We start from the raw sequence: 17,054 nt of genomic DNA on the forward strand, positions 1-17,054 counted from the left end.
AGAAAAAATTTGACACAAGACTGGACTCATTCCTACAAAAGCACAATACAATTACTGACAATCAATATGGTTTCAGGAAAAACCGATCGACATCCCTGGCAATAATTGATACAGTTGAAGACATAACAAATTCCATTGACTCCAAAAAACATGTAGCCGGGTTATTTATTGATTTGACAAAAGCTTTTGACACTATAGATCATCATATTCTAGTAAATAAATTGGAGAGATACGGTATCAGAGGAGTTGCTTTAAATTGGATCAAAAGTTATTTATGTAATCGTCAACAGTTTGTGAAGATGGGTAATCATACATCTGCGCGCTTGAACGTTGCTTGTGGTGTCCCCCAGGGGTCAGTGTTGGGACCTAAACTGTTTAACTTGTACATAAATGATTTATGTAACGTCTCAAAATGCTTGAAAATGGTCCTCTTCGCAGATGACACCAACATGTTTTGTTCTGGTGATAACCTTGATCAACTAATAGAAGTAATAAGCATAGAATTAAAAAAATAAAATCATGGTTTGATTCTAACAAACTCACCCTAAACTTAAGTAAAACTAAATTAATGATATTTGGTCGGCGAAGTAAGAAATTAAATGCACAATTGCAAATAAATGGATCAGTTATTGAAATTGTGAAAAAAAATCAAATTTCTTGGAGTAATAATTGATGATGAAATTCGATGGAAAGGTCACATAGAACATATCAAGAAACATTTCTATAATGCAGAAGTCAAAGTACCTTTTAGATCATAAATCACTTCATATATTGTATTGTTCACTGGTATTACCCTATCTAAGCTATTGTGCTGAGATTTGGGGAAATAATTACGAAAGTTCACTGATTTCACTAACTCGTCTACAAAAAAGAGGCGTGAGAATTATCAACAAATCTGGTTATCTTGATCATACCAACATATTGTTCTTGGAATCAAAAGTCATTAAACTCACTGACCTTGTAGATTATCAAACAGCCCAAATAATGTTCAGAGTACAGCAGAATACTCTACCAAACAACATACAAACACATTTTCTCACACAACAAAATGTGTACAGCCTCAGGAGTACTGATGACCATAAATTTACAATACAAACGTTCAAATCAACTATGAAAAGTTTTTGTGTTTCCATTACTGGTGCCAAATTATGGAATGATTTAAGCTCAGATCTAAAACTGTGCTCAAGCATGAATCAGTTTAAGAAGAAATATAAAGAAAACATTTTTTTGAAATATGAGACAACAGAACTTACAGATTATAAGTGATTTGTCTCATGTATGTGCCTTGTTTTGAGTTTTGAGTAACTATGTAGGAACAGGAAAATGATGATGTTATCAATATGTTTTTGAACTAGGGGTGGGGTTAAATAAGTTTAACTTCTCCTCACTCCTTTTTGGACATGTGCATTTGTATTTGGCTTTTCAAGGGAACTGACAAGTTTGCTTTGTCTTTTTGATTTGTAACAGCCTTTACGTTTAAAATTTTGTAAAGGTGTTGTGTTGCTCACATGTTCAAAATAAAATAACGAACATTACAGTGTTTCATCCTTCAACCAGTCGCCTGTAATTTGAACCAGGGCTGTAGCTGTGGAGTGTCCCTCTCTGTATGTGTTTAGTGTTCAGATTATTCATATCAAAATACAGTTTTAGTTGTTCAATTACAGCTTTTTCCATAATTTTGCACAAAGCCGACAGTATACTAATTGTGATTATTTTTGATATTTTTAACTTTTGCGGCACGGACCGTGTTTCAAATCTTTTATTTATGATATGACACACGACTGCTGGGTTAATATCATTTGTTATTAGTTTAATGAGTTTTCCATCTAATTGATCCACAACTGAGGATGCTTCCTGTTCCTTGAGAGGTGCGTGGTTTTATACAACATGCAGAGCAAAAGTGCTTGTATGATCGTAGGCAATCTTAGCGGTTTTTTTCGCAGCAATATTTTTGGTTTGTCTAACCATTACTATGAGGTTATGATCAGAAAAAAACAACTGGTGACAATGTTTCTGAACAATGCTCTGACACATTAGGTCACATATGGTCTACACATGAGGATTTAACAGTGTCATTTTTCCTTTTCACTATTCTGGTTATTTTCTGGTTTGTTAATCAGCTGAGTTTGACCACAAGCAGCAGCGCATGCCTCAAACTTAGATTTCTGAGCAATTCATAGAATTCCAGTCAATGTTTAGATCACCCATAAAATACACCTCATATTGTGTGTCACACGCATGATCCAACATGTTTCAGATAGTCTAAATACTCTACTTTTGAACTAGGTGGTCTGTAACAACAACCAATCAAAACAGGTTTTAAATGGGGTATTTGTGCTTGAAATAACCCAAAGCACTGCTCTGTCTGAGCTCTTTATTTATATTTCTGTCCCCCAAAACATTTTAAATACAATATCTTACAGCATGTCCAGCCTTTTGGACATGTATCCCCCAATTAGTGGTTAGGGATCTATAAACCGCTTATTAGTTTAATACAAATTTTACATGCACACAGTACATCATCAACCAAAGCAACAATTCAGTTAAAGAAGATGTCATCCACCATTGGCCAGCAATGTCACAATTGTAACAAATACATTAACAGCCAAATACAGTATAAAGAACACTGAGACCACAAGCTGAAGGCTGACTTTCACCTATTTTCTGTGTTAATCTTACTTTAGAACAAACGAAGTGAAAGACCAAATTAATGGCATAGAGGCGCTGCATTAAATCAAACCAAAATAATATCTTCAAATCGCATTAGATATCGGGAATAGAAGAACCTGAGAACCTGTTGAAGTGGACTTCAACAAAAATGTGAGCAACTAAAACACAAAATCACAGATTAATATGCATTTACAATTGGAAATAATTGTCTTGTGCAAGAAAAGGAGCTCCAAAGACCCCCTTTAGGAACTTTAAGGCCAACATAGACGAATCTTCATTATTATGCCTGTTACCTTTCACTCATGTGTTCTACTGGGCTCAAGTTTCAAAACTCATCTCCGCTCCCAAATTTGGCTGGTAAAGCTCGTTAAAGCAGATGTAAACTCAACAAGGCAATATTCTATGATTATTTTATAAATAGTTTTAGTTGGCCTTTCATACCTCTGAACTATACACACACACTTTTAGAAAAGCTTAGTCCTATTTTATTATTTGATCATATTTGTTTTAAATAGCGCTTCAGACTCAGGTAAACCTTGTCATATGTAAATTAACATTAACTTACTTTTACTTTAAAATACTTTAACCGAATAGTTTGGAATTAATAACTTAATTTATACTGAAATAAAAATAATTACACAAAAATGTATGTGGTACCTGTAAAAAACATTAACAGAAAAAACATAACCATCTGTGCAACTGTGCATGAAGCCTCCACCTGTCGATGCAGAATGGAGAGAAAGGCATTTCCATTTCCTGATAAGGTATTTTTGTACTGCAGTGGAGTGAGACAAACAGGGGTGCAAGAATATCATGTAACAGTGCTAAATGTGTTCAATCCTTCATCCAATAAATGCATCACACCCCACCAGGGAAACTGTAGTGTTCACGCTAAAACACAAACCACGACCAGAGACTTCATTTACGATCATAGAGAGCGACACTTGATGAGTAGAGCTGGACAATACAGTCTGAGCACAGGGTGAGAAATGTGAGCGTGTTGATAGTATGTAGCAGCACTTCATGGACACACATGAGCTCCAAATAGCCTCACAGCTGATGACTCTTGGCTTGTGAAATTGTTTCATTGTGAGCAAAATTGTCACTTTTCTTACATTCAGACATCATTTCAGATGTAACTTCTCTCTTGGTTGACAAAGTGGCTTTTGCAGTTTCCTCACCACAATGTTTCATCAGTTCAGGTCCCGGCTTTGACTTCCTTTTCTACTCGAAAAACACTGTTGTTAAACTTCTCCATGTCAGTACATGTGGATGTAGTTTCTCTGGAGAACACTGGGACAGTGGTGGTGATAAGAGGCAAGTCAACACCAGGGCTCTCTCTGAGCTCTGCCCCGAGCCAAACTGTCAGCTCTCTGCCATGCACTCTTCATCAGGGCCAGGGCCTCCCCACAGCGCTTCTGAACCGTCTGCTCCGATATCTCCGCTCGGGGAAGGTCCACCTGTGCATAATAGCAGATATATATATATATATATATATAAATTACAAAATAGCATACAAACACAGTTTACATTTTTCTGTTTTCAAGACAATACCTGGTAAATATCCTTCCACGCCTTATTTAAAGCATGAAGCAGGCGGTCTCTCTCCTCACAACCACTAAAGTATAAAACCCAAGGAGGGAGAAACTGGCTTCGATCAGCAGCAAATTCCTGCAAGAAAAATGGACATACTATTTCTTGTGTTCTCTTCAAAAAAAATGTGTTACTAGAGCTGTACAATCATTTAACCAGGTAAAAGCGTCCTCACAATAATGCAGTACTCCTTGCTGGCCTCCAGGCTGACTGCAGTGACGTCACAGATCTCAGCGTTGCCCAGTGAGCGGAAGAAGCTGGTCTGACAGTCCTGATGGCAGGTAAGCAGCTTCATGTCAGTGACCACCAGGCAGCAGGGGATACAGGGAGTGGGGGCTACACCCTGAGGGATCACCTGGACAACAGCACAAAGTGACAAAGGCTAATGGCGCATTTGATACATGTAATGTTAGCCATCAGCTTACACCCTACTTACCCCCTTGGACACAGACTGGCAGAGTAGCTGCATCCACTCTGCCATGTCCTGCTCGTTACTGGCACTGAGCTCCAGCGGGGGGCGCTCTGTCAAGATGACCTGAAAGGCATGAGGGTGCTCGGTGCTGTTAGACCGCCGGCAGCCTCCACAGTGCTCTCCTCTGACAAACAGAACATTCAAACATTACAGATGACACAAGATCTGTCAAAGTCAGATGGAGATGAGCCAGTCTTACCCCATGGTCACAGACAGCACAGGCGTCACATCAGCTTTCTCAGCGTATAGATTTAGAACCCCATTGCTTTGAAAACAATAGAAATTGAAATTTGGACACAAGTGTCTGAAGAAACAACAATTTAAAATTCTAAACACTACATTTTACATTCAGTTACGCTTTTTTTTTTAAGTGAAGGCCTACCTGAGAATCAGGTAGCAGCTCTTCCACAGCTCCTTGCCCAGATAAGTGCTTCCAGCCTTGTATTGCACTTTGCCCTCCTTGAGGCTGGTGGTGCTTCCGGAGGTGGGTGATTGCAGAGGGGACAGGGACATGTCCAGGGGGTCCTCCCAGTGGATCAGAGAGTACAGGTACATGCACACGTCTGACACCTGCGCACAGCACAGTGTTGCAGTAAAAAAAAAAAAAAACACTCACAGGTGATCTGAAAACATCAAGCTTTACTTCGCAGTGAGACTCCTGGGCGATAAACTTGGTGAGAGCAAGTTTCTCCATAGTAGCGTCAGTTAAAATGGAGGGGTACGGGGGCTCTCGGCATCCCTTCACCATGGAGGACTTCAAAACTGATAACAGCCAGCTATGAGAAAGAGAAAATAGTGAGTTAATGTTTTGATATCTACAAAATCAGAACAGAAAAATAAATCAGCTACCAAACATAACATAAGAGACGAGGAGTAAAATTGTACAGTAATTTATATGTAGCTATTTGTATCACAACCCGGACTTAGACATACCACAATGGCAGCATTGTACTGTCGTTTCTTGCTGCTTGAGTTTTTCGCTCATAGTGGCCTACTTTAATCGTCAATATAGCTTCCAGTCACAGTATGGCACAATGTACATTTTCATTTATCACATGATTCAATTAAAGGAATGTAAACAATAGAGTGGGGTCAACGGATTCAGTTTTAAGAGGAAAAGGAGAATGGGATGTATTTATGCATTCTCCCCAACTTTTTCAAGAGCAGAACTAAAGACTATTTTGCAAACTCAAACGCAAACGCAAACATTTCTCAGCCGCACCGAATGTTCTCAAGCAGTCATTTGTGCTGGGTTGTTTGATTGGCCAAGACATTTCACCTCTCACATCAAGAGGCTTCGTCAGCAACGGTCCTTTATCAGCAGCTATCTGAGGGGTTTATCTTGTTCTTTATTCTAAACAGCAGAACTTCCACAATACGAAAACAAACCCAGTACAGATGAAAGGCTTGAGAATTTAATAATTTCATAATCTACACCAGCAAGTACCACAATAGTCACTGTGTGTAAGGACAGACTCACAGAGTGAGTGAGGCATCAGCTGAGTCCAAGAGAAACTTTCTTCGTCTGTTGGTGCAAACCAGAGTCACAGTCTGTTGGTCCAGTCCCACCTGGAACAGGACAGAAATATAGGGAATCTATGAAACAAACCCAGAAAGCAAGACTTATCTGGCAGATCTGGCTTCTTTATCAATTATGCTCCAACAACTAAAACAACTAAACCTGGTCCCGAGCATATAACCACCTTGGCTGTAGCTGTGCTTAAAGAATAGCAGTTACCACTTTCCATAATAGACATCATTTTACCAGCACTGATTCCAACTTTATAAATCACACATTTTGACATGTATTAAAATTTCACTTACTGAAACATAATCCAGCTCATTGTATGAAATGGCATCTTCTACTGTGTAAGGCTTCTCTGCAGCACCTATGAAGAAGAGCAAGACACAAACGTTAAAATGGAAATGTACATGTTGAGGTATAGTATATAGCGCATCAGTCACACACCCTTTCTAAGAAAGTAGATGTGACAGTCAGTGAGAAGCAAGAAGAGGGGCTGCAGGTCTCCCTCCATGTGGCCAGTGCTCATCCTCACCATCTGCACAAAATACAAATGACGTGGAATGCATTGCTTCAGTTAAGAATGTACCAATATTACCTGAAAGAACTGTCAAAATATTTGTAAGTAAAGAAAGAAACTGGAATCACTCAAAATAACTAAAAAAGGTTCTGCATTGAGCAAAATTGATTAACCTTATAGAGCTGCTCTTCATTTTCTCTAAACACATGAATCATGAGTAGAAGCAGGTGGTTGTTGTCCACTCTAAAAAAAAAAAGAACAAGTTAAAATAGTAACACAGAAAGTCCCAGTTTGACCAACAACAGCGTCCCGCTCTTACTTGAACTCTGCAGGGTGTGTCACTTCCAAGGGGCTCAGCTGTTGCTCTGGGGGTACGTCCTTCTGTTCGCTGCCTGCCTCCTCGTTCAGCTGGGGCTCCTGTCCCTCTTCTCTCTCTGCCTCTCCCTCAGGCTCATGGCCACTTGGAAGAGTCTGTGGTTGGCTTTGCTCTGCAGCGTCATTGCTGCCACCACAGTGGGCAGTAGGCTCTGGACTGTGGGGGGCAGAGGGGCTCGTCTCTGAAGGCTCTGGGAGGGTCTGGAGGTAGGGGCTGGTGAGCAGGGGTGAGAGGGGGTCTCCCGGTGCTGGGTCTGGGGGCTCGCCGGCTGAATCCTCCAGAAAGGGCTGCTGTGCTGTCGGCTCCACTGTGTGCTTACGCTCAGGCTCCTCCTCTTCAAGGTGCTCCCACGTCTCATCCTGATCCAGAGCCCCGTTAATGCGGTCCATAACGTCACGTAGAGGCTGACCCACACGTTCCATGGAGGTGTCGGTCATCTTAGGAAGCCGCAACATCTCCTCCAGCTCATCTAAGACCTCAGTGCCAGCTCTGCTCCTCCTGAGCTCCCCCTCGCTGTCCACAGTGCAGTCAACGCAGTCCTGCAGGTTTTCAGATGAAACCGAGTTGTGGAGGCTGCAGCTGGAGTCTGTGGAGCCCTTACCACGCCGCTTCTTGGCTGGTTTTCTTCTTCGGGCCATCCTGAAATAAGATATAAAGTTATGTAAAACCACTTATAAAAGTACAAGAAGGCAGGGACTTAGAATAAAATAAACAGAACATGATACAACAGCCCACGTCAATGTACACAGCAGAACTAAGTAAAAACAAGTCAATGTTTGGATGTGTTCTGTACCTGATGACCTCCAGCTCACTGCAATTGACCTCATTCTCCTCCTCGTGGGGTGCACTGGTGTGGAGGCTGGCTACGTGCACTGGAGTGACATCTGCAGAGGTGTTGGTGGTGTTTGTGTCGGAGTCTTCGGTGAAAGGGTTGTGTCTGGACGTGGGGCTGTGGGGGGGGAGGTACGTCCCAGATCTGAGCGCACCCGAGACCACTACAGTGTCACTGGTAACCGTCTGCGGGTCAGATCCCCCGGACTGAGGGCCGCTGGCCTGGTCAATCAGATCGCCTTCTGACACGCAAACAGAGTTATTACAAACCCATTTATGTTATAACCATGTCACAAAGGAGTAGCACTTGCGTCGATCAGAAGGGCACACACATGTTAGAGACTGTCAGGTGTTACATGTAAACAATGCAGTACATCAGCTTTAGTCACAGGGGCACAAGTCAAAGCTCAAACTGGACAAATTACTTTGTTGGTGGATAAACTACATCAATGCTCTTTAGTTGTCCGGTCACAGATTGTGCATAATTGAATGAAGAGCTTTATGAAGAGAGTGAAGAGCTTTAAAGAAGGGCTGAAAGATGATTCAACTTAATTTTTCAGAAGTTGAAAATACACATTACCAATATAAAGGTAATGGATTCCAATCAAAGTCAATTTTTTTACTTAGTAAATTTCCATGTTATTGAACCAGACAAGTGCCATGAGATACAGCAGAGACTTCAGGAAACAGCATTGAGTACCAGAAATCAGAGGTGAGTACAACAGAAAGCCCTGTGGGCTCTGCCAGTGGGAGTTACAGCAAACACATGCACTGCGTTTGACCGCATATTCACTGAACAAACAATTTCTGCTCTGCAAGCTTCTGCTTGTATTCATTTTTTTTTTTCATAAATTGGTATTGACCTAATTTTACGCATTTATTTTTAATCTTTAAACATTTAAAACATGGAACTGGAATAGACAACCAACATCCACATACAACACCCAACATGCAAGGACATCAGCCATGCATGAGCAGAGAACAAAATACAGGGCAGCCACAGTCGCAGCGAGTGGTGAACCCATGTCCCACCTTCCCAGTCTGCACTTGGTACTGACTGCAACACGGGGAAGATGTCAGCAAAATCATAATCTAAAAAGGGAGGAATGCACAAATGGACTCAATGGAAAAAAAAATAACACAAAATGGCAGAGACATGAATGTTTGCAAACATAACAGGATCATGGGAATGGTTCAACTCTGTGTCAAATGCATTAGGCAAGTTCTATCACACGATTGTTTGAGTGAGCCCAGGATAACTTGACATTAATCATTCTAAATAAGTGAAACTTAATCAACAGGATGAAAAAAGCTGAAGTCTAAAGATATATGTGCAATACCTTCACTGGAGGGAGCGATGGCGCTGTCGTCCCACTCCAGATTTGTGGAATTCAATGAGGTGAAAGAGTGCAGGGATATGCTGTCTGAGCTGGGCAGTCTCTCCTCAAAGTCCAGCAGGTTATGGGGTTTGTAGTACTCTGGCATGTATGGAGCTACATCCAGGTATGGGACGTCCTGAATGAAGGAAGATGCCAGTCACGCTAAGTGCAGTGGCTGCTCGTCATTGTGGAGGAACTGGGTACTCACAAGCTCCAGGTCGAAGCGGATGAACTCCAATCCTGACACCAGAGTGAGGAACAGGGCCAGGTGGTCATGGCTGCACACCAGAGCGTTTCTACAACACACACACACACACGGCACTTTTAACTCCCCTACACTGTGACCGGACAGATAACAATAGCCCGTTTACAACAACAATTACACACACCTTTACCCAATGCACTTTGGCTAGTCAGGTAGAGTGAACTCTGAAAATGATGTGTTTTGTAATGGCCCCGGGATGATGGCCAGCGATCTTAATAACTTACTTGAAATAATACTTGTGCAGTAAGGCCTGGTTCTCCTGGAAGAGGCGCAAGTAGCTTTCGAGAGAGCTTTCACTTAAGGCCAAGTACAGCCACGCACGACCTGTACACAAAAAAGGCTGTCAGTTAATACAGCACATGTATATTATACAAGAATCAGAATATCAGTAGTTTACATCTGACTTAAAGCAGTACTTAGTAACTCATCCCCTTTACTCATTAATTGTCCATGAGAGTAAATACTACGCTGACAGAAAAGACAACGGGAGAAAGGGAAATTGTACATCCAATTACACAATGGAGATTTTTTTTTTTTCACTCAAACTTGGTTTAAGTGGCGCTAGCCCGCAGTTAGCTTTGCCTGTTAGCCTGTTAGCTTCTTCTTCGTGATTCCATTAGTGTGTATTGGTGACTCCAACCGGGAAGCGGGAAAGTTGCAATTGTGGTTTTCTGGCCAGAGACACCAGGGGGAGATGAAAACCCCCCAATCATCCCATTAACACTTAGTCCAGAGGGACTACGGAAAGGATTTATTAAGGTAAAAAGCAACTTAGTATTGCTTTAACCTGGAATCAATGAAACTGTGTCATTAGGCTAGTATTAGTTCACTTTTGCCACTGACTTGACATAATCAAAACTTTGCATCTCTTCCCAGTGTTACTGATGTCTAACAAAATACTTAAGTTTTGCTTTTTCCCGCTCAGCCTTCTTTATATGCAGCCATATTGTGTGCTATCTCACTTCTGCCAAGATTGGAGGCAATGTGCTGGAGCTCTTCTATCTGCCGGACAGCCTCTCTCCTTGTGAAGTGCAGGACGAGGACCCAGTATCCCGAGGAGATGTCCTGCAGGCTGCATTTGGAAAAAACACACACAGACAGACACACAGGACTCAAACAAAAATGCTATGTGGATAATAAGGACGTGACTCTGGCCTCCGACTTTGGCTGAACCATCACCACATGACACATATCTCCAAAATTAATCGATAGTAAAATGAAACCAAGTTGCATGTGCGTAAAGTCCAATGTCTTTACTGTTGCTCACACTAATAATTGAGAGTGAAAGTATTTCCTCTGTCAAGTCAAAAAGTTGCAAAACCAGATGGACGAACTCCTTTGTTCCATTTAAGAGATTAAACTTTTAGGGTTTTATTTACAAGGTGAAATATTGGCACAATACCCACACATCCAACAAAGATTGGATTTTATGCTGATATTGATTTCTTACAATTTAATACGACGTGGTCCAGCCAGAGGGCAGTCACAGTCACCATTCATAACCGAGATTAGTGCTCTCTGAACACATTTTTTTTACCCGTTAATAGCTGATCTGAAGTGGCCTCCTAAGGCTCTTACCCGTAAAGCAGAGCGTGGTCAATGTGCTCACACAGCCTCTGGAGCACTCGGTCGTGATTCCTGATGGCTGGAGTCTCATCTTCACACGCCGCAAAGTAACTCTGCATCTATAAGCACGCACAATTTCATAATCAGAGATGCTTTAAGTTATGATGTTGTAAGCAAAGCAGCATTTCCGCTCATTTTTACATCAGATAGATAGTAACTTTAATCAGTTCCGGTTAAAGTTTCAACTGAATGCCCCTTGTTATACATACTACCAGGATGTGATTGGCTTCTTCTAATCAAACAGTACAATTTAGGAGATTTCTTACGTCATAATATTATCAGTGATGCTCATATTGCACATAAACATGACCCTGTACACAGCAACTAGACTTGTTCCATCAAACAACTGGCCAAACAAAGATGGTCCAGTCCAGTCCAGTCTAGCGGTCATTCAGATTGTAAAAAAACGCAAGTGCCTTTCTACTCAGCTTTCAATATCACAAGGTGAGCTTTTAAATGTGGTATCATATACGTCTCATATTGCAAATCATTGTGCAACTCATTATGATGGAAAGGCTTCTTATATACTTTATGACTTGCTTTTCTATTTGAAGCTGCGAAAAGTCTTTCTGCATGGAAGGATGTTTGTCTACAACCTAATAGGTCAACTTTGGCATCAATGATCAGATACGACACTTCCATTTCTGCTGACATCAAGCCTTGTTGAGTCACTTCTAAAAAAAACTAAATACAGTTTTGAGGTCCTGTGACTATCAGCACATGACAAAGTAATGTACACTTTGCATGTTTTTCAATAAAGAAAGTACACAGCCCGGGGAAGCATTATAAGAATAGAACAAGGGTGACTGAAGAAACCGGAGTTATGGGAAGTCAGTATATCCAGTCTGAAGTAATGCTGTCAGTCAAGTTAGAAGACAGTGTGGTTTCACAGCCCTGAGACCTGAGATCAAAACCAACCAACAGTGGACTGGGAACATCAGACAGCTGCTCTTCTAAATGTGTGCAGGTGTGTGTTTGCACAAGCTGCACATTTACTGTCCCACCCAATACAAACACTGGCAAATTACGATCAAACCCAAATGAAACTGGACATTACATGAATTAGTGTGTATGTCCACACAAAGACATGACCCTTCTGCACTCACTGCATTCCCCACACAAGAAAGTTGCCCTTCAAGAAGTAACACTAGGATGTCTTGTCATATGTAGTTAGCATTAAGACCCTTAAAAACAAGTCAACACCTACCTTTTTGACAGACAGGGAGATGTTTTCCAGTATGCGGTCCTTTACCTTCAGTTGATCCATCACTGGACTGTTGTTGGCAGGGCTACACTCGGTCAGCTGACTCCCTAGCTCTTGTTTTGCTAACACTGTTCCCACTTTTCCTCTCTTTGTTACAAGAAACAAGTGAGCCCACCCATGCGCACGGCGTCTTGACTATGTACAGTGGTGCTGTCCGTTTTGTCATCTATTTGTCGGGAGGCCCACAGCCCCGCTAGCATGCCGTGATCATGCTGATGTCCTGGACAGAGCGGTAGCATTTGTTCGGTCAGCCCCAGTCAATGCACTCGCGCAGTCCGCAGCGGAAATTAGCTCGCATTAGCCACTCTGTCCAACGGCAACTTAGCAAAAGGAAGTTTAATATCAGAAAGACAAATATTCTGTTTAAAAACGTGAAATGGCTAGCGTCGGATAGTTTCAGCGATTTCTTTATATATATGTGTGAGGGAAACAAAGGCGAGCTTTCGAAATAAAGATGTAAATACTTTTGTGGTAGCCGCTCTGGATACTTCAGTGACAGCTACCTCTGACGTCACTGTGAGCTCTTTTGTCATCAATTTTGTGTCTTTTTTTTTTTAAATTTTGTTATTTCTTTCCTTCTTTCTTTTTTAACCCCTGGCATAAATGTTTGTAGCCTAACTGTTCAATAAAAAATAAAAAAAAATAAAAATTATAGTAGGCTCGTCCTGTAATTTACTGCCAGTTGACAATGTTGAGTATATCCTAGTACGTTACACCTTCAATATACATCTCAAATTAACAATATAACTAGAAAGTATGAGCTCCAAGGCTGAGCTTCTGTAAATAAATAAACATCTTTAAACATCTCTCTTCAGAGGAGTCATACTCTTACAGTATACCCTGCAAGGATCAAAAGATCAAACAATATTAAAAATCAACAAAGCAATTGCCAAGACGGTAATTTATCATCAAAATGATGGCAACAAGATGATGAGTGGAATGTCCAAAACGCCTTTATTGTTCAAATGACATGTCTTCAATCGGCTCATTAAATTCAAAACTCAGTTGGCATATTCAGTGCATCTCGTCACAATAATTCTCCCCTGGTAAAAACAGTCAGCATTTCAACAGATCTGCATCCAAAGCTTGACTATTAACAAAATGGATTGAGGACATACCCATCTTGGATTTAAAGTAGAAAAAGCACACCCAATTATTGAGAATGTAACCCACAAAATGGTCTTTACAAAAAAAAACTGCAGTCCTTGTCCCCTGCCTGTAGAGGGCATATTCAGCTTGTGTACATCTCTTCTTCCCCACAGTGCTCTTTAGTCCGACTTCTCCTTCTCTTTCATATGGAGGAAAACGATGCTGAAGACAAAGAGGCCGGTCATCATGGAGAAGGCACTGGCGTAGTACGGGAAGGCCGAAGGGATGAAGCGCTCATACTGAGTGTGCTGCAATGGGCGCACTGACACCTACAACAGAAAGCCACTACATTTAACATTTAAGTTAAAAAAAAGAAAAAAAAAGAAAAGAATTGACAAGACAACAACTATACATTTGATATACATTACAGTAGAGTAATCTAGATTTTATGTTCATGAATGATCATTTGATATTAATAATTTACACTGTAACCAAGAGGTAAGTTAACCCCCTTTCAAGTTTCAACATAAGTGAACTGACCTGAGTAGCTGAGTAGAGGTGTGTGTATCCCAATCTATTATAATCCACTTTGAACTGGAAGACTCCATAAACATCTGGGAGCTCAAACTGAACACTGTATTTACCCCCTGGAACAAAAGCATTTGATCGTGATTGTTAATTCGTTAGTGCAGAGTAAATGAACATACAATGTAAGACACATGAAGATAACACACAAAAGGCTGTGTAAGCAATGAACTTATTTCTGTCCTTTGTCCCATGCATCGGTTCACCCTTACAAGACACATTATAATTATAATTATAGCCAATGTCTTTCACCAATGAACATGGTCCTTGGTGTTAGGTGGCTAACATATAAAACACATACCATTTTTCTTAAGGTAAGTCCTCACAAAAGGATCGATCCTCACAAACTCAAGCTGAATGTCATCTCCATCAAAGGGAACCCACCGGCCCTCAGACAGCATCTCAATCACAATACTGTATTCCTGGGGAAAAACACACAAATAATTTACATTTACAAAATAGGCCACCAGTCCATCCATCAGATGGAATAAAATCATACAGAAATGATCAGTTCTTTACAGGTACTGTATGTATAATATTAAGTGCTGGTACTTACCACAGGGTCAGTGATGGTGTATGCAGCAGGAGGAGAGGCCTCTCCAACTGGGTGATGGGTGACAGCGCCCACCCTAAGGACCCCAGCCTCTTTGAACACCCACCGGGACAGAGCTTCAGCCAGGTCTATGTTTCCTGTCTGCTCAAACCTGCAAGAAACAAACAAAACAAATGCAAATCTGTGTCAGATGAAGCGCCATCTTAACGTGGTGGGGGGGTTTGAGCACCCGAATGATCCTGGGAGCTCTGTTGTCCGGGGTTTTGTGCCCCTGGTAGGGTCTCCCATGGCAAACAGGTCCTAGTTGACGGGTCAGACAAAGAGCGGTTCAGAAGCCTCTTATGAGAGACCAACAGGCCTTAGAACCATGAGGCTGTCCTTGTGTGGACACACCACCTGCAGGAGGAGCCATAAGGGGCTGGTGCATTGTGATGTACGACCCGGAAATGAACGGACGGATGGACGGACGGACGGATGGATTACCTCTGGGATCCGGGCCTAGCCTTTTGCACGGCCGAGTTGAAGTAGACATCACTGAAAAAGTCCATGGAACCACTGAAAACCACTCGAGCATTGTTGCGGGCCTGCAGTCCAGCGATAAGCAGAGTGTTCTTTCCAACAGCATGGGGGTACTGCAATACAATAACAAGTTTGTTTAAATGATGAACTCTTTAAACGTTCTCACCATTATCAAAATTTGCTTACCTGAGAAATGGGTCTGTCAGGGAAGAAGGAGTAGGATGTGGAGGAGCCAGTAAGGATATCCAGCACTAGAGGGTTATCGGGGTCTGCCACCATGCTAAAAGAGAGAGGAGAAAAATGTTCAAAATACGTATTAATCATATGATAAACATACTTTTCTTTTTTTAAAGAGAAACATTGGTCCTATTTATGGTAAATGGTAATTGGACTAAACTTATATAGCGCTTTTCTACCTTTATCAGGCGCTTTACAGTAAGGAAACCAGTCACTCATTCACACTCTCATTCAAACACCAGTGTACACAGACACTGGAGATAGTACGGTGAAGTGTCTTGCCCAAGGACACAACGACAGTGTGCATTTGCGGGAGCTGGGATTCAAACCCACGATCCTCCGAACACGAGACATCCCGCTCTACCACCTGTGCCACTGTCACAAAGGCTTAAAACACTTACCCCACTCCTTTGAAGAGAACTGGCCTCCCTGTGGGTTTACCAACAATAGTGGGGGCTTTCAGAAGATTTTCAGGATCAGCAACGATGAGAGTATGCTGGAGGGGAGCGGCACAAGCATTATTTAAATATAACAAATAACCGTTAAAAAATGTTTTCAACTTCTGAGCTCTCCCTACCTCTCCAGGATCGGAAACATCATAGTTGTGGTGGTCAATGACAGCAGTCTTTTCTTCGTCAAACTCAATGCCACATTCGCTACCCAGCTCTCTCAGAGGGTCACCTGTTGTCAGAAGTCAGAAGAACCTTAAACATGTATCCTATCATCTTAAAATATACTAGCTCACTTATAAATACTCACCAATGTCTGAGCTGGCAGCAACCAGAACATTGCCTCCACCGTCAATAAATGATGTAATGGTCTCCACATTAATATTTCCTCCAAAGTCTGCAAATGATGAATGAATTCGTTTAATGCACTCATATTGAAACGTGATAGAATGATGTAGATGTACCTTCCACGGATGGTGAGAAGATGATTAAATGATCATACAGGAACTGTCCATATTTGATCAAAGAGAGGGAAGGGTCATCAGCCGTCTTGAATGAGAGGTCAAAACCGCGATCTAAAAAGAATAAACAAAAGTGTCATTATAAACGTAGGGAAGTGATGGGCCGTGCTGTTGCAAAACTGCTTTGTTTATCTGTAATACGAGGCCTATTAGTCCTACACATTGCATGCCCCAAACAATTTTAGCATGCTGACATTAGGAAATGGTAAAAAAAAAAATAGATAATTTGCAGACTATACTAATTTTACCATTTCAGATCAATCCATAACAAACCTGCCAGACTGCGGAAGAAGATTGAATGGGTGTCTCGGATGTTGAGGTTGTCCAGAAGAACCAGCGTCTTCCCATCAGCAAACGCCACGTGCATCATTGAAGCTAAACCGATAAATAGGAGCATAATGTTGTCTAAAAGTCGGAATTTCCTTTGGAACTTCATTACGGAGAGTTTTTTAGTCAAATTAGGCCGGTCTGGCCGATGCACGACTGCTGTCAACGCCGCCATTTTGCTGCAGAAGTCGACGTCAGCGTTAGAAGCGTGTGGTCACCGTGAGCCGGGGCTTCAGCCAATCAGAGACAAGAACGC

The 17,054-nt window shown here is 41.6% G+C and overlaps 2 protein-coding genes across 2 annotated transcripts; both read right to left on the reverse strand.

Annotated features, from left to right (window-relative positions):
* Window positions 1–2,368: 2,368 nt before the first annotated feature.
* plekhm2 (pleckstrin homology domain containing, family M (with RUN domain) member 2) lies at window positions 2,369–13,012 on the reverse strand. The gene is made up of 20 exons (XM_079557554.1): window positions 12,462–13,012; window positions 11,207–11,313; window positions 10,591–10,700; window positions 9,853–9,952; window positions 9,572–9,659; window positions 9,325–9,499; window positions 9,017–9,076; window positions 7,947–8,226; window positions 7,097–7,792; window positions 6,951–7,020; window positions 6,705–6,795; window positions 6,560–6,624; window positions 6,216–6,304; window positions 5,379–5,511; window positions 5,118–5,305; window positions 4,935–5,000; window positions 4,700–4,859; window positions 4,439–4,618; window positions 4,225–4,341; window positions 2,369–4,130 (listed from the first exon to the last, which is right to left on the reverse strand). The coding sequence occupies exons 1-20, from the start codon at window positions 12,519–12,521 to the stop codon at window positions 3,993–3,995; spliced, it is 2,973 nt and encodes a 990-aa protein (XP_079413680.1). The 5' UTR covers window positions 12,522–13,012; the 3' UTR covers window positions 2,369–3,992.
* A 456-nt stretch (window positions 13,013–13,468) lies between these two features.
* On the reverse strand, window positions 13,469–16,992 carry ddost (dolichyl-diphosphooligosaccharide--protein glycosyltransferase subunit (non-catalytic)). Its single transcript, XM_079557620.1, has 11 exons — window positions 16,745–16,992; window positions 16,415–16,525; window positions 16,261–16,347; window positions 16,079–16,182; window positions 15,903–15,997; window positions 15,451–15,544; window positions 15,229–15,377; window positions 14,749–14,896; window positions 14,494–14,614; window positions 14,148–14,254; window positions 13,469–13,936 (listed from the first exon to the last, which is right to left on the reverse strand). Exons 1-11 carry the CDS (start codon window positions 16,971–16,973, stop codon window positions 13,787–13,789), a joined length of 1,395 nt encoding a protein of 464 aa, XP_079413746.1. The 5' UTR covers window positions 16,974–16,992; the 3' UTR covers window positions 13,469–13,786.
* Between the last annotated feature and the right edge of the window lie 62 nt (window positions 16,993–17,054).

Source organism: Gobius niger (genome assembly GCF_951799975.1).
Source record: "Gobius niger genome assembly, chromosome: 6".
NCBI classification, from domain to species: Eukaryota; Metazoa; Chordata; class Actinopteri; order Gobiiformes; family Gobiidae; genus Gobius; species Gobius niger.

Coding starts and splice junctions, on each gene's coding strand:
- plekhm2 (XM_079557554.1), bottom strand. CDS start 12,521: ATGGATCAACTGAAGGTAAAGGACCGCATACTGGAAAACATCTCCCTG. Junction 5,512..6,215: donor GCTGATGCCTCACTCACTCT/GTGAGTCTGTCC, acceptor TCTTTCTCATAG/CTGGCTGTTATCAGTTTTGA. Junction 4,619..4,699: donor GCCAGTCTGTGTCCAAGGGG/GTAAGTAGGGTG, acceptor GCTGTTGTCCAG/GTGATCCCTCAGGGTGTAGC.
- ddost (XM_079557620.1), bottom strand. CDS start 16,973: ATGGCGGCGTTGACAGCAGTCGTGCATCGGCCAGACCGGCCTAATTTG. Junction 15,998..16,078: donor ATGTTTCCGATCCTGGAGAG/GTAGGGAGAGCT, acceptor GCTCCCCTCCAG/CATACTCTCATCGTTGCTGA. Junction 14,255..14,493: donor GACTTACCTTAAGAAAAATG/GTATGTGTTTTA, acceptor CTTTTGTTCCAG/GGGGTAAATACAGTGTTCAG.